At 30.1% G+C, this 27,631-nt stretch overlaps 1 protein-coding gene across 1 annotated transcript in view; it reads right to left on the bottom strand.

The window, feature by feature from the left end:
- The window catches only part of LOC148238708 (uncharacterized), a 38,323-nt gene extending 30,090 nt beyond the window's left edge, over window positions 1-8,233 (bottom strand). Inside the window, exons 1-6 of the mRNA XM_088205490.1 lie at window positions 8,068-8,233; window positions 7,705-7,998; window positions 7,363-7,644; window positions 7,023-7,295; window positions 6,679-6,957; window positions 6,319-6,617 (exon numbers count right to left, since the gene is read on the bottom strand). Of these exons, the coding sequence (XP_088061616.1) occupies window positions 6,319-6,617; window positions 6,679-6,957; window positions 7,023-7,295; window positions 7,363-7,644; window positions 7,705-7,998; window positions 8,068-8,233 (1,593 nt within the window). The remainder of the gene's footprint in view (window positions 1-6,318; window positions 6,618-6,678; window positions 6,958-7,022; window positions 7,296-7,362; window positions 7,645-7,704; window positions 7,999-8,067) is intronic.
- Between the last annotated feature and the right edge of the window lie 19,398 nt (window positions 8,234-27,631).

The raw sequence follows: 27,631 nt of genomic DNA, 5'->3' as shown, positions 1-27,631 counted from the left end.
CGAAGGTGGTCCATACACGTCTCCGAGTCCGTTATCAGCGGCCAAGTTCCGTAGCCGGAAATTATCTGTTAACTAAGGTAACTAAGGGAAATTCTAGCCACTTGCCACTAGGGCCGAGGGTGGGCGTCAGGGGGGTACATCTTCCATTTGCATAGCATCCTTGCGAGGAGATAGCGAAGCTCATGCATATTCATAAGAACGAGTCCCGCTATTTACACCAGCCCAGCCGAAAATCCAGCGCTGTTTTTCTTTGACACAGCCCGTGAGACGCAGGGCCGGACTGGCATGTCGGTTGTGAAAAAATACTTTTAATTAAATACATATATAAAATGTTTCGACGGGCGCTCGGCTGAAAAAATATTTTGCTTGTAAACAAAACACGTGACAGGCGTGGGAAAAAGCAGTGACCAGCCGCAGGCATTATCGCGGGACAGTGTGAATTCGCAGGACGTGTTTTTATAATATTTTTTTTCTTGTTTTGTGGTGAAATTCCTATATCGAAAATGATAAAATATTGACAAATATTGAAATTGATATTTTTCTTAAATATTAAATAAATATTGAGCAACGTGGTTTATCTATCATACGTATTTATTTATACATTTACATTAAAAGATGGGCTGAAAAGTATTTAATGTGAAAATCTTGTTATTTATTAATTTTTATAAATACAAAGTTTCCGATAAAAAAATTATATCACAACTTTTTCACTTTGTGTTCAATTAATATTGAAATTTAAAAAAACTTATCTTTCCTTAAACCGTGTGAGTGATTTGTGACCAATTTTCGTTTGAGCTTGTTGCTTTGTAACATGTGAGCAATAATCCGCGTGAGCAATCAGTTTCCATGTAAGCAATACTACGTTCACCATTTGCCTAATGCTAAAATTTAATATTATTTATAATAATTCTCTTCTAGATAAATCAATGATTGATTAATCTAAATCTATTTTTACATCTTTATGTTATAAATCCAACAAGATTCAGCAATAAATATACTTCAACCTAATCTAATTGCATATAAAGCCATTAATATTAAAGGCCGCTGTACACACTCCCAATCAAAGCTGAGCTAAATATAATATTATCAACGGGTATATGATAGAAATGATATTGAAAATGTAAGTAGGAATTGGCTTACTAGTGAATTAATTACAAAGCTGTAATTTCTCATGTGCTTTCTACATTGTGTACAATAAATTATTATAAGCATATATATAATATGTGAATTCTAATATACTTCTAACATATAAAATTAACTACATAAAGGTACATAACTTTATTACTTGCTAAACATTTATGAACGATTGTATTTTGTAATATTTTATTACTTTCAACGAATGTCGGACATTAAAACGCCATTTGCTCCATTTATTATCGTATATAACTAAACTACTCTCATACACTGTCAAACATAACAAATTATGTAAGAAGTAGTTAAGCATATTTATTATCATAAATGTATGCATGCTAACCATAGTAATTTTTATATTATTAAAATATATGGTATATATTTAAGACCAATAAGCACTGTTTTTATACATGATTAATAAAATTAACTTATTTTATTAAAATAATCAGATATTTGTCTTAACTTAATATTTGTTAATGTATTTTTTTACTACTAAATGGTTTGAGTTAAGACTTGAAAACTTTTAAAGTACTAATATATAAAAGCAATGGAAAAATATAATGGTTGACAGCTGTCATTTATTTATATTAAGTAGACAGATACTAAGCCATAATATCTGTCAAATTGCGATCAAATAATACAAAGCTTGCCTTATCGGAATTTTTTTAAACCCCACGCAATGCCATTTACCTTATTTTCTCTCTTTTATCTTATGAGTGACATTTGCCGGCCAGTAGCTTTCAAGTCTTAAATAATACCACAATGGATCATATTTTATTTATAAGCTTGTTAAAAATTTACCTTTCAATCCGAGACAATGCTGGTAATAAAGTGGCTTCACGCTCTGCTGAATTCACTGCTATGTGCTGTGTCGAGCTTTACTATTACTAGATACAATAATAATTAAATGCAAAAAAATGAAATCACAAATATGCTCTAAATATATTCCTAAGCCTAATTCAAGATCTGATAATGCAATAAAATATGTGTATAAACAAAACATCTCAACGATTCCTAGTTAGCTACTGTATATACTGAACTATATTATCGACCAAAGTACATTTTCAAGTTATATTTTCAAATCAATTAGCTGTAATTAGTGTCTCGATATTAATCACAGACCTTCTTGAAACAATGTTAGAGTGATATTGCGCTCGTAACTAACGCTACGGTAATGAAACTGGGAACGGTCGCATTGGCGTTGTCGAGAGAAATTTAACGGCCATATTCTTGCAAATTGTGTCACTTTGTTGAAACTAAGTGCTAAAAGTTTGGTGTCCGAATAGGGAAAATTAACAACCGCTCTGGGGAAGCACGACAATAACGACTGCTGCAACAAACAAAAGCGAAACAGCGATTAATGCAACCCGTTTTCATGGCGAAAAGCTTTGCCATTTTATTGCCGTTGATAAAGTGCTAGTAAATTTGACAGACAATGTCATAAATTGAATGTTATAAATTAGAAAATCAATACAGAAATTCACATTTAGGTATACAATAGCTGTGATATGTTGTAAACATAAAAACATTACATTTAGTTACAGATAATCTTCTCCGCTAATTTTCCAAAAAAATACTAAAAAATATAATTGAATATTTTTTTGTGGCAATTTTTAAAAAAAACTGTATTTTTATTGACAAATTTTACTAATGTTTTGAGACTAAATTGTAGTTTGATATAATATTTTTTTATGTCGGATACAAATTTTCTTTTTAATCATTCAAGTCAATCGTTGTTTTTATGGTAAATATAAAAATGGTCAGAAAAACATCTAATTTTATATCAATAATAAACATTTTAATGTCAATTATGCTTACAAACCTGTAACAATATGCTTTATTTATGTTTCGCTTATATTAAATACATAATAAGCTGAAAAAAAATCTTAAAAGATTTTATTTGTGGTTAATTTTCTTTCTAAAATGTAGTTTTAAAGGCACATACGTGACGAGAGTGAGTGAGAAGAAGTAGGCGTGCGGAACGCATGTAAGGCACACCCTTATCTCTCACTCACTCTAGTGACTTAACATGCAAGAGAGCGAAAGGGAATGTATTTCACCGTACGCGCCTAGCTTTTGATAAAAATTCGTTGAATAATAAATAATAAAAAAGCAGGTCATTTAAAGCATTTTTTAGTGCCAACTATAACGATAGCATAGGGCAACACATTCACTGGCGGATGTCGACGGTTGACTATGACCGGCGGCGCCTCGTCCGCTGATCATTTGCATTATCATAAATACAACACGTAAATAATTAAACTGTAAACTCATTTAATAAACTCATATTACAGCGGCTCAATTTATTTATAATGTTCACAATGCTATTTTATATATAAACTATTTTAGTTTATTATCTGAATCTTTTAAGAATTTATACTACACAAGTAATTGGTTTAAGACTAGTAATTAACTTTTAAGTGTACATATGAAGTAAATACTGTTTGTAGTTATGATTATAAATTCATTAAGGAGTGTGTATTATTTATTCATTTGAATAACAGCCAATATAAGGCTGACACAAAAAAATCAGTTAATTATATTATTATTGTGAAAAAGTGCATTTAGGCAAAATTAATATCTTCGTATAAAATAAATATCGGTATCAGATTATTCATCTGGGTTTTTCCTATATCAATCTTGATAGAATATATTTTTCTCGGTGGCTTCACTATGAAATATGAGCATCAAAATTAAGATAAATGACAAGGGATTGGTGTGAATAGAGCGTCACTATAGCATATATAAGTGTTTATACGCGAATAAAGTAATAATGAAGTCTAAATACGAGGCTAGGAGGTAATAAATGATTGTGAAGCTTTCTACATCAATCCACGGACTTGCTTATAAATATTCAGATTGCGTAGCGCTCTGTAAAATATTCCCGCACACAAAAGCTGAACGTTTGCCCACGGCTATATATGGCCATGGTCAGAGATTAATGATGGTGTATTTTGTAGTACAAGAGAGCCGTGTACACGTAGGGGCCTTGGCCCCGGGCCATGCATGGGCGAAATTTTGCATCAGTTTCGAAAATTGAAAATATTGCGCTATGTCGGAAGGTGGTGGGGCTATAATCTACAAGGCGAATAATGTGCGACTAAAACGTGATAATAAATCGAACAAAATTTATATATTATAGTAAATTTATACAACGTAAATACAGAATGAGCCAATAAAAAGGCAATATTATTAAGTAGAATTAAACACGTTTATATTTTTGAATTCATATACTTGGATAAAATATGTTTTAAAATATGTATTAATATTGTAATTATGATTTTAAAATAACTTTTATCATATCACTTCTTAAACTTTGATATAATATTTGCTTTGAAAAAATATGATTAATTAACCCTTTCCACGCTTCGCACATCATTGATGTGCAGCCAAGTCAGGTCACCAACGCATCATATGATGGACTGGTAAAACCAGATGCTTTAAATAGTTTGACTTTTATTCAACAATTTCAATATTATTATATCTTAGGAATTTAAAATTAAAATAATAATATTATTTTACATAAAAAAACCGTGTTGTTTTTAATTTTTTTTTTAAGTTATTTATTTATTTTTCATCGCCGCTATTTTGAAACAAAATCGTATAAAAAGGTTACTAACAAACTAAGATATTAACAAGGTTTTATTTTCCAAAATTTGATAGCGATTTATTGCGTTCTAAGGCAGTTATTGTGTTAATAACTGTTATATCCCTAACCTAGTTTTGTCATTATTTATAATAAAAATATGGGCAACGTTGACAAAAAGGACACGGAGCTCCAGAGTGTAAATGGTCTTGGAAAACAGTGAAGTAGTAAAAGAAAGTTTTCTTTCACGTTGTTGTTCTTTATTTGTTAAATTCATACGCAATGTTCAACGATCTTATCAGAAAAAATGTGAGTTTGTAAGAAAATCTTTGTAAAAGTATACAAAATGAGAAGCCAATGTCATTGCAAACCATATTTTAAAATTAAGACCAACAACAAACATTTTCTAAAAATATTTACATATTTTTAGAAAATATTATGTTTGTTCACATTCTACAAAAAAATAAAAGAAGACGCACGTACTAAATTTATTGTGACATTGTGTATAGTTTTTTGTTTTAAGATAAAGTACAAATTTTATTATTTTAAATAATAATAAAAATATCATTATATGTAAATTCTATTTATTGTGAAAAGTATATTTTGTGGACCCAAATAAAATAAAAAATAAAAAATTCAATTGCTCTTGAAATCATGGACATGATTTCATAATTTCGTTTAAACAGATTTTAATAAGGCCTTTGACAAGATTTGTCATGGGTTATTATTTAAAAACTTGTCGAATTTCGGTTTGTCGGATGATTTAACTCGGTTATTCTCGAGTTACTTAAGCGATCGTAGACAGTTTGTAGCCTATGGCGGCCGATTGCCGAAAGAATATTTTACTCTTTCGGCGGTTCCTCAAGGGTCAAACATGGGCCCTCTGCTCTTTATATTATTTATTAATGACATACATACGGCAATTACAAATTCAAGTTGCATATTGCATAATTTTCTCAATCCCGTTCATCGTCAGTTTATTCTTACGATTTCGATGAGAACATTTTGACTAGAGAAACTTCCACTAAAGATCTCAGAATCACTTTTGAGAGCAAGTGGAGGTTCTCTCTACACATACACGACGTCAGTGATAAATCTTCCAAGATGCTCGACTTTGTTATGAGGAACGTCTTTCACTTTGACGATCCGTCAGTTATTCGCGTCTTCTGTGACACCTTAGTTCGTAGCATTCTTGTGTCGAGATCAATAATTTGGAATACCCGAATAACCAAATATTCCCTTTTAGTAAAAAAAAAACAAAAAAGATTTTTAAGGTACCTTTATATAAGGACATATGGTTATTATCCGTTCATATATCCCACTTATGATTTTTTCTCAAATGTCATTAAATAATTGCCGCGTTACGGAACCAAGGGCTAAAATTGTGTGCCACGTGGAAAGTGTTAATATTGTTACAAATATGAATTGCGACATTTTTTGATATTTCTTATCTGAGTCAATGATGCTTGCCTATCTTATAAATATTGAATTATAGTAAAAACTACAATTTTAACGTAAAAATATATATTTATTCTTTATTTTTACATTACTCTTTATTATAAAAATCACTTAAAAACCATCTAAATGTGCACGACTCCCACCTTCTGGGTTTCCCGACCTCTGTTTAGCAAAGATGCTGACTGCCCTTGTACTTCATACTGACTTCCTCCAGTAGCGAAGTCACTTTGACTGGCCGAGTTACTCTCAGATTCAGAGTGCTTATTGCTCTCAGACTCTTCAATCTCCGTATTAGAAGAACCCTGGGCATAACCCGAAGAAGAAGCCATAGACTGTCCGTGAACATTGCTAACATCACTGTTTCCCGAATTAACACTCATACCCGGCGTGGTTATCAGACCACCAAGGCCAAAACCACCGATGTTTAAACCAGCATTCGAATCTAAAAACATACATTATTAATACATGTTTAGGTTGATAGTTTAGAAAAGCCATCTGCTTACGTTTTTGCTGCGTGGCACCATATTGTTGAGCTTGCACATTTTGAGCCCCATACCCAAAACTACTTCCAGTCTTCATTTTTGAAGCTTTACTATTCTCTGAAGATGAGCTTTTCGCATTCGATACTTGTGATGTATGTCCTCCGCTGAAAGCGTTTGATCCTTTAGCTGATCCAGAAGCAACCATTGTAGCAGCGAGATGATCTCTGCTAGAATCAGACATGACTGCTCCTACTACACCAGTACGGTATCCACGGATTCCAGTTTGAGCAACATACTCATCTATAAAAAAAATTATTTAGTTAAATTAGATAAATTTTAATGTTTTAGTAATTACACGTGCATACCTCTGCTGTGGTCTAAATTTTGCTTGCTAGCGCTTAAATCAGTTCCAGCAAATTGAGATGCGCCTTTTACAGCAGTTACTTCGCTAGCCTCATGTGTTTCAGCCTCTGTATGCTTGTTACTTTCAGACTGCTCAATTTCAGTATTAGTAGAACCCGTGACGTATCCAGAAGATGCATCTAATTTTTGGCCGAATTTTGCGCTAGCAGCGCTTTGGTCCATTCCAACTCCAAAACCACCATAGTTTCCAAATCCAGCCATTCCGTATTTTTGAGCTACAGAGTATACCAGAGAGCAATCAATAAACACTTCTTTAATTTTACTTACTCAGTTAGGATTTACTATTTAAATTGGTTTGCCCGAAAGCCCCAGAAGAAATTTGTTGATTTCCAGCAGCAAAGTTTGTTCCAGTCTTGATTTTAGAGGCTTTGTTTGATTCTGAAGAAGAAGATTTTGAGGAGCTAGTGTGTTTCGCTGCTGCGCCTTCAAATGCAGAAGCACCTTTAGCAGCATGTGATGACAAAGCAGTGTTGGACGCAGTTAATCTATCTCGTGATATTCCAACTTGACTTACGCCTAGTCCAGACCTTCCCAGTGCATAACCTCCAAACCCAGAACTCGAAGCTGAAATTTTATTCATTATACATGATATTGATCTTCAAATATAACCATGCTTCGCATTACCTTGTCGATCTACATCGAGCTGGCCGACAGATTGACTAGCTCCTTCAAACTGAGAGCCAGCGATGATTCCAGTTGTCTGACTAGCGTCATTAGTTTCAGAATTATAATTCTTATTGCTTTCAGATTGTTCCACTTCTGTGTTGCTTGATCCTGTTACATAACCAGAAGAAGCATCTACTCCTTCAGCGTTTACTGAACTCATACCAGTGCTAGTCATACCGACTCCGGAAACCCCGCCGACTCCTCCTAAATTTCCAATGCCAAATCCTTTGTTATAGCCAGCATAACCAAATTCTGAAACGCATAATATGTTAATTATTAAAAGATAGTATTTAATATACCTAATAATACTGAATCACATACGTCCTGCGTTCATAGCTCCAAACTGTCCAGTTGAAATTTTTTGATTCCCAGCTGCGAAATTCGATCCAGTCTTGACTTTTGTGCTCTTGCTAGATTCAGAACCTGACTGTTTCGATTGAGACACGTGCGAGCTTTGTCCAGCCATCAAATGATCAGTTCCTTTCATTTGAGATGTCTGGGCGTTAGATGCATGTAACGTATCACGAGAATCAGATCCATATCCTAGATGAGGTTCATTTTATTATTAATAAATTTATTTCAATATGCATCTTAAACATCATCACTCACCATAAATTGGCACTACACCATGTGGCGATCTTCTAACCCGATCAACTGTATCTGTTATTAAAATCTAGCATTTTAATCTGAATCATCAAAAAATAAAACGAAATACTTACAGTGTCTATCCAAGTTTGCGCAGAAAACGCAGCCGAACACCAAAAATAGAATCACTAAGCACTTCATGGTGATCTGAACTGTTAGATGTCAAGGTAGGCTATTGACTGATACAGACAACTCGAACTATACTATTTATATAGAACTGTTATCGGATACTTTATTGGCATCTTAATGGGCTCGTTTGCGTTAGTCGATCAATTTAGATATTGTCATTGTTGATAGGTAATTAAAAAATACTATAATGACTTGATATTGTTATCTCTTTTTTCGTTTCATATATTGCATCTATAAAAAACTGACCTCATCTGCATATTGTTCTTAGTTGCATGATAAAGTAAGCTATAGAAAATATGTTTTGATTAAATAATTATTAGCACATATTGTTGGATGTTCCAAATTTATTTAATTGACTATCGACTTGACAGACTTCCCCAACGACTTACTATACATACATTAGCCTTATTATAAAACACAGACCTTCGTATGTATAGCAGAAAACATTTTTATCTGTGTGAAAATGAAGCGTTTTTGAACTCTGATGTTGTGGCCTCAGTATTCAAGAATAAGGGATGCAATCGCTACTCTACTCTCATATAAATATATTTCCGATCTTTTCTTCTACCCCTCTTCTATAAAACTAAAAAATACAATCTATTTTCGTATGATGGCTTAAATCAGTTTATTAAAATTAATAAGTATTGCGCCATATTTTTATTGCATCTGGCACTAAACGTATCCTGTGTATTTGGCGCCGACCATTGCATGTAGATATTGACGGTATTTTTAAAAGTGCTTTTAGATCGTTCATAGGTGATAGTTAAAATTATGCATATCTTTGAGACCAATTCCGATGCAAAATCATGGTGTGATCCCGGCAGAAGAATATTAAGATTTTAAAAATCAGTTCTAGAATTTTTTTTTTTTTTTTTAGTATCAGATTTTTTTATTTGATATCTACTATGTAGCTGAAATATTGTCAAAATATTCCTTTCTGTAGTATATGATTAATACCTAGTAGTTGCGTTACCATTTTTTTACTTACACTTCCATTTCACATATCCTGTGCAATGAAACAATAGATTGCATTTAAGCAATGCTGCGAATATGTCATTAATATAAGCCGCTGTAACGTATTGAGTTTGTAAATGTCAAGATGCAAAGACGGAATTTAAAATAAAATAATATTTGAAAGAACGAAGATACTCTTTGCTTACCCTTAAAATATTTATATAACTTTAATATCGTTGACTTAATTATAAATATATAGGAGAGACTTTTACTCCCACGTATTCTAAAAGGTTAATAATACATCCTTATAATACATTTTTATCCTAGTTAGCTTTAAATCCATAATGCGCTGAATAAGGGTAAAAAAGTATAGCACATATATATAAAAAAGAAACATTATGTTAACATATGTATATGTTTAATACCATTTATTAAAAAGCGACAATTTAGCTGGGAATATAATATTGTTTTAAGTTATAAATTATTTTTGTAAAATTTAAAAGCATTTTTTATTTCTATCTGTAATGGAAAAATATGTCATGTGTTAATCTCTCCAACTAAAAGCTTTGTTTTTTTAAATATGTGCATTAAATAGAGGTTGTATATGAAAGCATTAACATTTTTTATGTGTTTGAGGCAACGATTTTAGCTCACACATTTTAAAGCAGAAATTTGTTTTAAACTCACTTTGTATTTACATAAATAAGACACAAGGAAATTTTCTTAATGTTACTGAAAATTATTTGAGAAATCAATGCTGTTTCATGTAACCTGCTAAGTATCACATTGTTACACTTTCGTCAAGGAATTTGTAGTGATGTTTGAACATTGCTGTACATGATGCAAAGCGCGTTTCACCAAAACAATTTATGAAAGATTCGCATTTTGTTCAATACGTTTGTTAAAGCATCCTTAAATATGGCTTTAAAATGGAATGCTATTAGTTTCTCAGATATTTAAAAAAAAATCGAATCGTTTTTGTATTCGAATCCCATTACCTCTTAGCAAAAAGCATTGTATTCTTGACCTACAATCCGTCGATGCTCTGTTATTTTTAGCTGCACAAATATATTTATAATAACTATCAGTAGGCTTAAGTGGACCAGCAACATTGTTTTTATCCATGTCATTCCACGGTAAACAAGTATTTTGTGTCTTTTAAAATTGGTAACAAAGACTTAATTGCTGTAAGACATCATTATATTTTTTATTATATTATTATATTTTTTTATAAAATTAACTTTTTATAGAATTTTTATTGAATTAACTGTTTAAAATTTAATGCAATTAAGACAATAACATAGAAAAAACTTTCTTCTCAAATAATCGCATTCAATTTTTAATAGATTTAAAATCGATTTCTTGATAATAACTCTTAGCTGTAACGGTTACGGATTTAAAAAAGCAAAGACCACAAACAATCGAGGACCACAACTTTATTTTGATTTAATTTTTGTTAAAAAAAATGCTTTGCAACTATATTAAATTATTCTTAAAAACCACTTTATGTTGTCATAATTTTTTTTGTTACAAAACTTTGATTTTGCGTAACAAAAGATAAGAACAAACTTTTTAATTTTTTATTCAGTTCATGCGGCACTCATTTGTCAAGTGATCCAGAACTAGTGGATTAATAATATTCAAAGCTAATAAATTGTTGTGCGCTGTTCTGATTCACTTAATTGTGTTTTCTTATTACCTACTTTAAATGATTACTTAATTGAGCAATCTCTTGTACTTCATAAATATTTTTAAACTTCAATTTTAACAAAGTCAATGTTACTAAAAATTTAAATTATATAAATATTAACACGATAAAATTAAATATGAGCAGACAGAGCACAAATATAGAAGACCTGAACAAAGCCGAATGGTCGATACTTAATGCGATGGCATGCACAGACCTACGTATATTTTAATATACGTACTATATTATTTATTTTAACTATTCCTTATTCTAATCATTTTTAACTATTTGTAAATAGTCGTTTATTGTATTCGCAGTGAAATATTTAAATTTTTTATATTTCTTAAAACACTGATTAGCTCTAAAAACACAGTTGATAATTATTTTTTAGGTTTTTGTGTATTACAACATCGATGTACCGCTGTATTATTTACAACTCAATTGTGCATTTTCTTGCAAAAATTATCATCTTATTTTAAATATGTATTTAAATCGTCATAACTAAAACAAACGGCAAAATAATAATATTAAAAAAAATTGAGTTGTTGAAATTCTATAAATCGCATATTTTTTCATATGAATTTTGTACAAAATCACTGCACAAGACACATTAACAGATCTTTCAGAATTGCCACAATAACACATTACGACAGATCACAGCCGATAATAATTCAACTCGACATTCCAGCGAAGACATGCCATTTGAGCTCCACCGCCACATTTCATTATATATGTTGTAATTAATATATGTATATGAAATACACTGTTACTAGCTTTTCTATCTTGGTTGCCATTGCTCTCAAAGCCTAAAAATATCATACAATTACAAATAGCCCGTTTCTGCCCCGAATCATCACATTAGTATAAAAATTAAGACCTGGAATAGCGAATGATTTTTTCTAATTCTCATAGTGCATATAAGCTTGAAGATGATTTTTTCTGAACTCACAATTACCAGAAACTGTTATCAGGAACATCCACCAAGACATTGAACTTCAACTTTCACTTTCACTTTAAACCAGGCCCAGCTAAGCAGTCAGTAAAATATCAAAAGCTTATCTTGATCTTCAAAAATTACTTGGAGAATATATAAAAATATTACAGTGAGGGAAAAAGTCCAAAACATTGTACTTTTATTTGATTAAATCGTAAAAATTATTTTATCGGCAAATTTGTAATATAATTGATATGATACATAAGTATTGTGATATTGCGTGTCATTTAATTTTAATGCTACATCTATTAAAGAATGTATTAGTAAATTAAAAATCTGTTACTCTGATAAGAGTAATTAAATATAACTAAATGGTATGGTACTTAAAATAAATACTAATACTTTAAATTCCGATATCACGTGATTTATATTAAAAATTGTTTTTTGATAAAAATATGTATAATAGTATTTTACTATCTAAAAACATTCAAGGCATGCTTAAATATTTGGAAGAGCAATAAAGTAATAAGCAATGTTTTTTATTGTTTTACATTATCTTTTGAACTTTTTTATTATGTATAACTATTGTTTATATCAACATAATTTTTATTACGACATATAGCATGTGGTAAAAAAATACCTTTAAATATTTATTTTTCTGTAGCTAAAAATACACTTATATTTATTTTATACGTTTTTCTAAATAAGATTGCAACTTTTTATGAAATATACAGATTATGAAAAACAACTCTTTCAGAATACAAAATTTATTGTAATTTAACTTAAAATAATTCATGTCAAATCATGTTCATATCAATATTCATGTCAAATTCATGTCAAATCATGTTCATATCAATGTTCATATCAATACTTTGATTCATGTATATAAATACGATTTATGTCATACGAAACCAAAATACATCTCACATAAACATAATAAATTGTACAATATATACTTTAGATTTATATTTCTTTATATAAGTATATATTAAAATTCTATTAAAATAACATAAAATCAACATCTTAATTTAAAACATATAAAGCCTTATTATATTTTAAATTAAAACATTAATAATGATATGGATGATGGTGGTGATGATGATGATGATGATGGTTATATTGATCAATTGGCATATCTGTTCTATATATGTTAGGTTCTTCAGACTGTAACCAATAATAGGGTTGTTCAATTTGTCCAAAATCAGCACTTTGCCCACCTCCATTTTCGTAGTATTGATCCGAACTAGGAGCTGCTGGTGCACTGGGATTTGCCCACGGATTTTCAGTTGCTACTACTGAAGTTCTTGCATTATTGAGCCAAGGATTTGCAGTTTGCTGACCAGATGTATTCAACCAAGGATTCGTTTGTGATGAAGGATTGCCTCTATTAGGATTCCATGCAGCACCTGCAGGTTGTTGGTTTGCAGCCCAAGCATTTCCACTTTGCGTTACTTGATTTGGCCATCCTGTGGCTTGTTGAACAGCACCAACTGTATTAGGCCAAAGATTTCCACCTTGTGTCGCTTGATTTGGCCAACCTGTAGCTTGTTGACTCACAGCAGGTTGAGCACTTTGATTTGGCCTACTTGTAGCTGCAGTTTGTTGATTTGGCCTTACATTTCCAGCTGCTGGATTCCTCGACTGATTCTGTGTATTCGTGTTTGCTGCAGTTGCTGTGTTTGCCGCTGATTCTGGTGCAATAACTCTACTAGCTTCATTTTCATTGAAGTTATAATTATTCGCAGAACTTAAAATTGTGCCACCGGATTGCCTCTTTACTCTTTCAACTCCAATAATCTGTTGATCGTCTGCCATTGTATTAAACAAAGCTATTTTTTCATGCTTTGTTTTTCCAAATAGTCTTATACCATGCACTGGTTCTTTCTTAACAAAATCTGAAATAGCAATCAACGAGTTTGAAAAACATTTTGAAACATATCGATAAGTAACTCACCTTTTTCTACATCTGTCTCTAATATTAACTTTTTTTGTTGCAGATTACAGTGACAAAATTGAAACAGTAATACAGCAATGAGAGCCAGTCGAATAACAGAAGCAGTCATTCTGTCCCGAATATGATCACCGAATGTCCAACTTAATCGATCAAGCAACATCTTATAGTGATTACAAATATTACTTAGAGTGTAATTACGATAGTGTTTTCCAATAACAATGCGTCATTTCAGACCGGTCTCAATTAGTTAATAATTTATCATTCAGGGTTTAATTTAAGTAAAACACGTATTTAAAATTTATAATTTTATTTTGCTTATAACTAAACTCATTGTTTATTAGGATAGCGTACGTCTAAATTGAATTGTTCATTCTCCGTAGAGCTCTGTACTGGTTTTCCAAAAATGCTCTCAATTTCTGCATTGCTTACATTAATTTCAGTACTTGTTGTTGCTATACTACTTGACTCAATAGTATCGTTTCCTGCTTCACCATTTTGATTGTTAGATATCATTGTATTATTTTCAAGATTTGATTGATTTGTATTAATGTTAGTTTCACTGCTACTTTCAGGATTGTTCACATATTGTTCGTTGTTATTTTCATTAGGATTTACGAATCCATTGTTATTATTTTGATTATTATTTGCAGGAGTTGCATAAGAAGGAGTAACTTGCATTGGAGCATTATTATCTTGCCAATTATTTGAATTGGCCGGATTTGCATAGCCGTTATTATTATTTGGCCATTGAACTTGATTGTTGATTCCTGGCATATTTTGACCATTTTGATTATTAGATGTCATTGTATTACTTCCGAGATTAGATTGATTTGGATCGATGTTCCCAGAAGAGCCCATACCATTTTGTGGAATGCTTTGCACAATATTAGCATTCGGTCCTATATTGCTACTACCATCATTATAAGTGTTTTGATTGCCAGTTTCAGGACTTTGAAACCCGTTTTGTTCGTTGTTATTTTGATTAGGACTTACAAACCCATTGTTATTATTTTGATTATTATTTGCAGGAGTTTCATAAGAAGGAGTAACTTGCATTGGAGCACTATTATCTTGCCAATTATTTGAATTGGCCTGATTTGTATAGCCGTTATTATTATTTGGCCATTGAACTTGATTGTTGATTCCTGGTATGTTTTGACCATTTTGATTATTAGATGGCATTGTATTACTTCCGCGATTAGATTGATTTGTATCGATGTTCCCAGAAGAGCCCATACCATTTTGTGGAATGCTTTGCACAATATTGGCATTCGGTCCTATATTGCTACTACCATCATTATAAGTGTTTTGATTGCCAGTTTCAGGACTTTGAACCCCGTTTTGTTCGTTGTTATTTTGATTAGGACTTACAAATCCATTGTTATTATTCTGATCGTTAATCGCAGGAGCTTCATAAGTTAGAGGAAACTGTATTGGAGCACGATTATCTTGCCAATTATTTGGATTCCCCTGATTCATAAAAACATTATTATTATTTGGCCATTGAATTTGACTGTTGATTCCTGGTATAGGTATATTTTGACCGACGTTTGGTATACCTTGATTAGCAAGCAAATTTAAACCTTGAAATGGATTATAACCTAAGTTTGGATTTCCAAACCAATTATTTATGTCTGGAACAAAATTCTGATTGTTGTTTCCATCATATAATGGCATTTGACTTCCATGTACATTATAATTTGGATCGTTTTCAAACGCACTATCATGTCTATATCCTTCAAAAGTTTCTGGTATTTTATGCATATTATTTCTGTAAAACGCGTTCCAATTTTGCCAAGAGTTATGAAAAACTCGCTCGTATTCGTTAGGATCGATTTCAATATTTCCTAAAAAGAGATGTAAGAAAATCAATTTAAAAGTACTTAATTTTGACCAATGTATATATACATTTAATTACCTGCAATGAGGAATTTTAAATTCCATGATAAGATAGTAGTAATTATGATTGAGCATTTTATTAAACTCGACATTTCTACTCAATATATATTTATAACTGATTAAATTATCACATTTGCTTGTTCTTATAAATCTTTCGTAATTGTATTTTAATAGCTGCGATGACAAATTCGTTGGTTTTTACAACGTAATGTGATTTTACGAAATATATTATAGAATAAACATTACACTAATATACACAAATATATTTATTAATTGCATAATATAGTAATTAAATGACTTTCTCTGGCGTTTCATATGATGTCAATAAACTCTTCTAAGAATTATTCTAAACGATGTTTATACACTTAATAATGTATACTAAATTGTACTTCTACTAATTCATGTTTAATTATACTGTAACCAGTGGCGTAGCTAGTGTATGTGCCGCCTCCCCCCCCCCCATACATTTTTTTGCAGGGTCATAAAATCAGCATTTTTAATAATAATAAATTGGTTATTATTAAGCTCTTGTTGTTCGTAAATTTATATATGTTTTAGTGCATTCAGGGTTAAGAATCGCGAAAATGCCGCCCCCAAGCAAGTCCGTCCCACCCATAGCTACGCCACTGACTGTAACGTAATTATTTATTGCATTTATTACACCACAATAACTTTTTTGTCAAAAAACTAAAAATAAGCAAAATAAATAAAACGTATTTTAAAACTTAATTTATATTATAGATATCTTAATATAATATATTAAAAGAGCAAACTAATATAAATAATATTTTTATTATTTTATTATTTTGCTATAAAATTAATAATAGTACTCTGCTTTAAATAATATTAATTTAATTTAATCTAAATTTAAAAACTATTTTTTAGTGGTAAATAAATATATTTCATATTTTTTTAATTAATTTATTTAGTACTAAATATTGATTATTTTAGAGTTGATTTTTTAGATGCCATAATTTTTTCTTTAGCAAAAAACATTTTTTTTAAATATTTGTATTAACTATTATAAACATGTATTTTTTTATTTTTATGTAAAGCAGATTTTTTAATACTACTTTAATTTAAATACACAGCTATACTTAACAATATTTTTTTTAATTTCATATAACCAGTAGTATAAGTCGGTATCTAATAAAGGTTTAATTTCCATATAACCCCGTTTCTTTTTTATTTGTATTAGTCTAAAATATCAAAGTTAGTGATAATTATACAACTGTAATTTCGATCGATTATTACAGATAAGGTTTTCTTGTATTTTCCTTATCTCGCATATGATTAATAAAAATAAAATCGATCTTGAGCTGTAATAATAACTTGGAATTAGCAAAATGTATAGTAAATTAAATTATGATGGATAATAGTCAGTATAAAAAAAGAAAACATTTAGTAGAAAATAAAATCAAAATTCAACAAATGTAACGAAAAAACTAGTTTTTCTCTTTATAACTTAGATTTAGAATCATTAGAATATCTAATTTTTTTCATTTATATTAGAAAATTATACATGCCTTAAATTTATGATAATAATTATGAGTCTTATGTATACACCATTATGTTATCATTACATATAAAATAAACAAGAGTTTATTAGTAAAAAATATATTAATGTTTCTTTTCTTTAATTAAATAAACTCTACCGTAGAAATACTTAAATTTACTGTCGCACTGTTAACTTTAAGCTGATGGTTAAAGCATTTTTCTATTTAACCACTCGTGAACATATATGTTTTAAAATTCTACTATGTAGAAGGGTATGTTGAATAACTTCTAGCTAATTATTTCATACTTCAATTTCGTCAAAACTTACTTTCGACATAATATTATTGTAAATTGCCACCATTGGAATAAAGATTATATTAAATTACTTTTAAATAAATCATCTTAGCCAAGCGGTTTATTTTTGTTAAGGTAAATCTACTACATTATCTAGGTATCAGTTTTCACAATTGGGTTTTTTTTGCTAGATTATCAAAAAAAAATTTATTTTATTATTATAAATATATAATAATATTTTCTTGATATTAAGCGTTTCCATTTCATGCTCCAAAGGATAAATTTATTGTGAATTTTATATTGTATTTCTATTTGTTGCTTACTTTTTTTATCTACTCCTTATATTGTTTCTGAGAATGTAACACCCATAAGCTGCTAAAGATTTTTATACTTTCGCAGAACAGAGCATTGCATTAAATAAGCTGAAATGCGGAACGATAACTTCCACGTATAATATTTGCTTAAAAAAACAACCGTTTCAATAAACATTATAGATCCAATCATTGCTTATCAAATCAAAGGTTGTGGGTTGAAATAATATTGTATACATTAATATGATAAAAAAAACACATTGTTCCTGTAATAGTTAGTCTTTAGATAATATTTTCGTTTGCTTAATATTTTTTTTGCTATAAGCCAATTGTTATGGCAATTTGCTTAAAAATATTTATTTTGAATAGTATTTGTATTTTATTTATGCATTAATTTTTTTTTTTAAGTTATTTTACAATAAATATTTAAAAAAAATTAAATTAAAAAAAATCGGCTTACAAATTTACATTAAAGAATTGAAAATATAAAATAGATTTTTCTAGTTAAGACGTTTATCACTGATCAGGATTATTATAGACTACAGAAAATCCCGAAAAACATATCACAAGTTCGTCCACGTCAGGTAAGTATTACTTTTTTAATGTTTTTACTACTCTGAAAATAGAACTTTAACTGCTATTTTGATATTGTTTAATTTAACATGGTTTTAAAATGTGTTTAACCATCCGTGACTTGCAGTGAATGCAAAAACTTAATATAAAAGGATTTAATATAAAAAAATAATTGCTGAAAAAGTGTTGTAAATCCAACAGAGAATCTTGAATGAGAATCGTACAAAAGTTTTAAGTTCCACTACACTAATACTAATAAAATTTTAGTAATGATCACAAAACAAATTTGAATGGCGTACTTCTCTTCAATCGTCATTTAAAATTGTCAACTTTGAAAAGTTGACTGCCTAGATGTTGACGTGCTGTAGGAACCTTGTTTCTTGTTTAACAGCAAAACGTTTTATCGCAAAAAAAATAGAAATCTTAGATATGAATCGTGAATTAAGAAACGATATAAATATTCGAAAAAAGCATATAAATTTCAATTAATGAGCTGAAAATAATATAATCATAAAAGCTATAAAAAGGGTAATAATTAGATAAATAGACAAACATTTAACAGTATGATTTAAACAAATAGCAAATTTATTCATTAAATTACTTGCTAAAGGAATAATTTAGCAATACAAAATATACATGGCTAAGGAAAATGCAAATAAATCAGATATATTAATATTTTTTATGCTAAGATGTTTTAATGTTAACTTACTTAACCACAAAACTAATAATAAAGTAAAATAAACAGTGCGGTGTATATTTATATTTTAAAAAAGCATGAAATTATGTAAATTATAAAAATGCTTTTAGTGAAATTTAAATAATTTTTATAGTACTAAATGGATCAAATTGAAGTCATTTATTTTTATTTTTTAATATAAATGATATGAGGGATGTAATAAAAATTTAAGAATCGTACGTTTATTTTGTAAATAAATAAAATAAATACGCTTTTATAAAAGGTTAGTTAAAAAAAATAAAAAATATATAAAAGTATAATTAGTTAATTTGATTAGATACAAACATACATAAATTGATGAAAAATTACTTTTAATATATGTATGATAAAAAAGAAGTATTAAGTATTAAGTATTTAAAGACATGATATATTGACTTAATAAAAAAAAAAAAATATGACACTATTATTTGGAATAATTTAAAAACAGCAGAGAGCTGTGATATGTGATTTAAATAAAGTTAAATGCGCAAATGCATACAAATAGGAAAGTGTGAGGAAAAATGAGAAGTATTGTACATATTTTCAAGACTAAATTCGTTATTATTGCAAGAGCTAAAAAAATATTGCAAAAATTTTTATTATTATTATTAGAGTCTCTTACCATCTGACATAATGTTTGTTTTTATTTTTTTAATGTAATACATACATTTAAAAATGTTGTTTACGAATCACTTTTAGACAATCGTTTTGGTTGACTTGCGCAAAAACTTTCGTACTTTAATCTATTTATATGTATATTTTAAATATTTGTGTACTAATTAATTTATTGCTTCATATATATATATTTGATAAACAACTCTTAGATGACCTTTATAAAAAGATAAAGCAATAAAAAGCGAAACACGGTTCTCTTAATTAAATAGAATCGCTTCTTCGTAATAATTTCAAAGATGTAACACCGAAGTGCTTTTCATCTCGAATACACGCATTGTTAAGTGTTCTTCTGGGAATCATTCCTTATTTAAAAAATAATATTTCGTTTTCAACTCCCACAATAATATTTTTAAACTGGTTTTATTTCACACATTTGCTGATACGTTTATCAGATGGCAAACGAACTTTGATTCGCAAGAGGAAATTAACGAAGTTGAATATTGAGGCGTATTATATCATATTTTAATAAGAAAATATTTATTATGAAAGTTGTGTCTATAACGATCCGCCACCGTAGCCTCGTACCAAAAATACATTTTGGATGTAATTTTTAAGAGCAACATCACACCCTCGCCCGTTTTACACCCGGATGTGTACGGCCGCGTAAAAAGCCCCGATATTGATTTCCATTCAAGCCCTTTGTCTGCACGGGAAAAGCGGGAGACTTCAAAGGGCTCATTTATCAGGTGAAAGCCTTAAATGGCTTTAGCTAACCGGGAAACCGGCATCGATGATGGACGCGGCCAACGGTAATCCAATAAGTGATCAATCCGATGGAAACGCGGGTCGGACAAATTGTGTTTGCTTCCGAGCCGATGTGTGGTGCTCTGAAAATATCGTGTGTCTTCGAGAAAATCCGAAATTCAATAATGAACCGGCGATGGATTGGCGGGGTGTAATTGCGGACGAAACAAGTTTCGTCAGGATACGAGACAAAGTGGTAACTAGACTCTCTCGACAAGACAGTTACGGTAATTCTTGCCATTTGCGGTTAGACCAGTGAATAACTAATTGTTTGCATGATGTTGATTTTTAAAATATATATATTAATTAATTAAATATTTGATAATATAAATCTTATGCGCTTAAAATAATTTTCGAAAAATAAAATAATTGAGGAACAGGTTGACTTTCGCGAAAATCACTTGACAACACATCGACATCTAACATATATGCGCTAATTTTAATATGATAAATAGTACAGGCCAATTAATGTTAGATGTTAAAAAAGCTTTTGACATGATATGGCATGACGGTTTGATTTACCAACTATATAAATAAAATAAAAACGACTGTTTTGCTTACACTACACTCTCTGGAAGTTGGCCAAGGTTGGCCAAGGACGGAGAATATAGTGTGTTACTTCGGTTCTGCCCGCTCTAAAATCTCTCAAAAGTTGTCCAAGGTTACCGAGAACGGGAGGTAAAGTGGGAGTAATTCAGTTGACTTGGCCAGCTTCGAGCGCTTCCGAACATTGTCGGCAAACAGACCGAAGTCGGAGCTGCTCTTTCAAGCACGAGCGGTGAGATACTTCGCGTGTTAGGTGACGAGAGTGAGAGAGATAATGATATGGTTTTTCAAAAACTGAGATAGAACGAGTAGCTCGGTTCAATTTCAATATGCGCGTAGGCGTCCTATGGTTAACACGCACGTCGAGCGTTGCATCGTGGTCACGTGGACAAGTTATAATACCACATGCTTATCGGGGACTTCAACAGACTCTTACTGACATCTTTGAATATTTTAGGGCACTAAAAGGGATTAATTATATTTTTAATAGTATATTATTCTAACAGATATCGCTATTATATTTTTTTTCATATAAAATTAAATAATTAGTGGTACTTGATTTTGTTAAAAAAAATCGTTTCGAATATCCTTAAGTATTTTCCTAGATCGGCTTATATTTATGTCACACCATAACGAATTCTTATTTAGAATCGATAGCAACAAATTCTAGGATAGTCACAGATGTGGTGTTCGTATTCTGAATTATAATTTTAATGTCTTATGGCATTTTTCAAAAGCCGACAAAGATTTTGCGTAAATTAAATATTTACGACCAAAAAGTTTTCACTGATATTGTGTTGGTGAGTGCCCACACAAACTTTTATAATTATCAGTAGCGTAATTTTAATAATATGACAATTTAAAAATTGCAACTATTTGGCACATTTTTAGATCGCGTGCAAATATGACAGCAGCCGCCGTGAGTACGTCATTCACGCCCACCGTCCGGACGGCATATGAAATTGTGGCAGTGTGGCTGCTACTCGGAAGTCGGCAACCTTGGCCGACTTCAGTTGAACTTCAGTTCGGATAACTTCCAGAGAGTGTAGTGTAAGCATTATACTTAATACGCTTATACCTGAGATAAAAACTATGTTGTTACACTATATAATGTACCTTCGATCTCGCGTGAAATTCCAGCTGGAGTTTCTCAGGCAGTTTATCTTTATCTTATATATCACGATATTCAAAATAATACAGATGACCATTTACAATAAATATTATTTTAAAAAAGCACTTATATTATCTTCATTAGTAAAATGTATTACTACACACATATTTTACTATACAAATAGATAAAATATACAAATAGATTTATAATTTTTTTTTAATGGTCACTTAAATTTTGTTTTACTTTACATAAAAAATTGCCGAATTCTGAACTAAGCAATTGATTTATTAATTTTATAAAAATAAACATACATTAAAATTTGGGAATTTCTAGTTACTATCAAAACACGAATACTATCAATGGTAATTGCTATAATTAAATACGATAGTTTAATCATTATATGATGTCTTTTTAATTGCTTTTTCATTTACTGCAATAATAATCATACAACTTTGCTTTCCAAACTTTTTATACCTTTCTTGCGAGAATTTACGAAGACCTACGTTAATAAAAGACTCGTAAATAATATATAACCTTTTATTTTCGGTTTGATGCTAAAAATATAAGGCTGTTAAATTATTTACATGATATGTACATTATACAGTAGCGCAGAAAATAAAAATGAACTTAACCATTGACAAAAACAAAAGTTAGTGAAACTAAATATTTACGGAGTACATATCATTGTAACTTTTTCATTGTTCTGACATTTTGTAAAACACCGTAAACCTTTTGTCCACCGATGTTTAACAAAAGTTTTATCTACCTTCCAAAGTGATTCGTTAATAAAAACAGTGAAATAATGATAACATCGCAAACAAATTATATGTTTACCTATTTATATTTATTATGTAGATATAATAAATGTATTTTTGCGGTCTCTTGATCTGTTGAAAAATAAGGAAACGTATAAAATGTTAACATTTTCCATTGTCACATTTCATTATTTATGGGTCGTTAAACGTCATCCAGTGTCAAAGATACATTTTTAAGAACATTTATCTCGAATTCGTTCGAACGACATGGGTCGTTAGCGACCCTACATCATAAATAATTTGTCTCGGATTTTTGAGATTTTTCCCCAAACGAAAATGCCTAAATTATTTCTTAATTGCTCATCATTTCGAAATGACGCATTATTGTTTGTTCGGTTGTTAAAATATTACTACACTGACTAGTATATTTGTTTACTATACCGCAGACGCGTACATTGACTTACTCGACAAATCAGAGTTTCTTAATGCAAAAAATATTTAAAAATCAGATTTAGAATCTCAATAATATTAATATTAATAAATTATAAGAGTGATTAGGCACTTTTTATTGTATAATATATGTTACTTTGTAGAGTGAGAATCTGTTTTCAAACAATTATTTATATAAAAGACATCAAACTATTTTTTTTCCATTTTATAATATTTTCAATTTTAGTGCACTTACACTAAAAATCATTGAATGAACTTGAAATAAACTTCTGTATGTATAATTTAATTGGCTTTTTTAGAACAGATCGATGCAATTTTTATATTTAAATAATTAATTATTATTGTCATAGTTAAGCATAGAAAATTATATTATTAAATAATTGTTTTAAAACACCAGCATTTATATGTAAAATGAAATATAATAATAAATAACAGAAATTTTTATTTTTATATAATAATAATAATTTATTATTTAATATAAATATATATTTTCCCGCTATAAATAAACTATGCGGGGAGCCAAAAAAACTGTTTATTTTTACATAAAGCTTAAATATTAAGTCACAAATAATAATTATTGCACTACAATTTTTAAGTCACGAAGAGTTTTTTGCAAATACTATAATGCGTAATTTTCTTGTCTGAGTCTGTATAATCCGGTCATCTCTGAAGATCGAGTTAAATTCTGGATTTTGGACGCTATAGCTAGACTAAGTGACGTGAAGAGAGAAGCGGCTATTTTTTCGGTCAATGCTTGGCGTAATTTGTGAAAGTTTTGGTTAAATGTTTATTTAGAAATTAAATCATGAATAAAAATTAGTTTTATGGGCTAAATGTCAAATCGAGTATTCTTATTTTCGAGAAATTTTATAAAGCATTTTTTTTTATATATAATTCAATTTGTATGAATTATTTAAACAGTTTTATAACAACTGCCCTTTTTTTAACGTTGCATAGGTAAAGATGTATTCATGCATAATATTCATACTTTTCGGAAGGTTTTAATAGGGGTCCGGGAATGACAATAAATTGTTTACAATTTTTTATCACTTGAACTAGCCATATTTTTGTTTAAGTAATAAAAGAAGACAATCAGATAATAAACCTATCCGTAGGGGTTCGTACCAGATGTTTGATAATATGCGTACTTTTTCGGAAGATCGAAAGAAAATCGCATTTTTTTGCGATTTCTTACTCTAACCGGCCGGCGGTTTTATCTTTGCTTTGGTGATTTAAGAACCAGCTCCGATAAGAATAAATTATGCATGGGAATCGGCAGAATACAAAACGATTTAGGGCTATTTTTCGCTTTTGCACTTTTCAGACTATTTTGGCGCCCAAAGCCGCCCCTCCTCAAAGACACTGTAACATAACGTCGTATATACATTTTTTATATAGTAGTAAGTACAAATCATAGCCAAGCGGTATATTCTTGTATTGAGGCATCTCTCACTTGACAGAACAATACATTTACGTCGTACATATCCAAGTTTTGAAAAGCAATCAAATGGGTCCGCGCACACAAAACGGACGACTTCTCACACTCCGATCGTAGTCGGCCATCACCTTTGTTCTTCTCCTTGTTCCGCGTCGTCACTTTGGCGTCAATTGCCTCGCGTTTCGGCGTCCAATTAAATTTTCGCCCTCCTTCTTAATTTTACTTATTCAATCAGCGTTTCATCCCGTAACCGTAATTATGATTATTACGTGTCTTTGAGCGAAGGGCTCCGCGAGTGAAAAGTCTCCTTTCACGGTAATTAATTCGGAAACGTGGGGGTGGGACACACCGACCAATACCCTCCTATAGATAATTTAGAATTGCTAGCATCGCAGTATTAATTGATCTGTAGAAGAATGAGCTCTCTTATCTTTTGCATACGCAATATTGAGATTTGTCTAAAAATGAGAAAATAGAGTCACTTCCGATGCTCTTGCGAGACTAAGTCGATTTGAGAATAAATCTCGTACAAAATAGATGACATCGATAAAATTGCAGCTCTCTAAAAATTTTGACTTATTTTGCTTTGATTATTTTAATTGATTTTTAATATTTTTTTTATACTTCAGAGTCTTATTAATAATTTCCGAGTATGTGATTCAACCAAAATCGGTAAAGGATAAAAAATTAGAATCGCCACGTACTACTTTTTTATTATTATATTATATAATATTTTAAAACTATCTTACGTGCATAGACACTGCTGGCAAACCCACCGGGACCTAAGTTTATAAATTTTCGCTTACGGTAATTCAGCTTGGTCTCTTAATTAATACACCCTCTCCCTTTCTAAAATGTATTTAGTCTACAAGCGTTGTTTTCATTTTGATATTAAAATTGTATTATTCTCGAAAGTTATCTTTATCTTTATAATTTCGCCGTGAGCGTGGATTATTTCTGAATAACTTCGCGGTGGGTAAATATTAATTAAAATTTTAATAACTTACAATTGTTTAAATAAAAGTTTATTAAGCACGAAATTTAAAGCATATTTTTTATGCTAGAAATTTGGAAATGTTACATTTACTCAGATAACTTAATTGCAGACTTTATGTAAGCCATTTGAATTGTTTCATATTTAGAGATTCTTAAAGAATATTTAGTATGCTGGAGAAAACAGAATTAAAACTAATTAAACTAATAATTGAACACAAAATATAGCTGATGCAACTATATATTTTGCTCAATACTAAGCTAACCCTATTTATATACTACATTGTTCATTGTTGTATTTTTTCTACTATTGTTTATGGATCAAGGAATTTTTAATATCTCTCCTGTAAAATTTCTTATGGTTCGTTATAAGAAAATGCACATGTTCAATTAGTGTATTTTTTTATTTAGAAGCGAATACTCTATAATGTAAATTTTCTAATATTAAACCCATATTTTTAATGTGATCTTTACTGCATTCGGTTTTGCATTTTTAACAAGCTTTGCACCTTTTATCTTATCTTTAATTATTCATCAAGATATTCATTCGTAATATAATAAAAAGCTGCAAAAATCCAATCTATGATGCTCGATTAAATTTACAAATATATTGCTTACTAATTCGGATCTCTATGCTATACAAAATTAAAAATATATGGGGGGGTCCAATCTTAGAACAATAAATTTAATCTTGCAAAAATAAAGTAATGAGCTTGTTGACAAAAATTTTAACAATAGAAAAGAAAACTCAATACCACAATTACGAAATAATTTAAGATTTTATAGATATCCAAAATTCCGAAAAATCATTAAAACTATTTAAAAATCGCCAAGAAAATGCATTTAATTATAAGCTAGTATAAAATGACGTCAATTTTTATTAATTCGAAAGAATCAGAAAAAAATCGTCGTCTGCGGTGCAATTTATTCTAAATATATTTTCTATATATGTATGTTAAAAATGAACTTTAACTTTTTTTCATCGAAAAAATTGTTAAAGTTTCTCAGCTGCATTTGTGACGCTGCTTTGGGGTCATTTAAATAGGAATAATATATTATAATAATAAAAAAAAAAATCATTTTTTATTATTTAAAGGTTAAACAATAGAGAACCAACCGATTGTTAAAAAACTATCAATCTTTTCAATTGTATTAGTGCACATAATTAATTAGAACAAATAATTATATTATCTCACTCTCTTAGTCTTTAATGAGAGCCCTTCCAAATATCTCACGAACTGAAAAAAATGAAAATGATTATATCGATAATTAAACGCCTAAAAATGAATTATCGCCATCTCTGGAGGGTGGTTCTTTCTTATTAACTTTAACGCGATCACGAAGAGAATAATTTTTTATCGCCACCCCACACCCCACAATCCTGTACAACGCGCGATATGTACCCAGATCAGGATTGTAGGCTCCCATTTCGCGCTAGGTGTATTAATTAATTTCGCATAATTACATCGCACCACCCGCCCAACCCCCCAGTACCTGGGTAGTCTCTCTCACGTGAGAGACCTGAATATTAATTCGCGTGAAATATTACGCGGGGAGTTTCCCGTTTAATTGCAGCCCGGT

Source organism: Plectrocnemia conspersa, unplaced genomic scaffold (assembly GCF_051122295.1).
Source record: "Plectrocnemia conspersa isolate PC_06_02 unplaced genomic scaffold, ASM5112229v1 ptg000001l, whole genome shotgun sequence".
Classification (NCBI taxonomy): domain Eukaryota; kingdom Metazoa; phylum Arthropoda; class Insecta; order Trichoptera; family Polycentropodidae; genus Plectrocnemia; species Plectrocnemia conspersa.
This window is presented reverse-complemented; position numbering and strand designations above follow the sequence as displayed.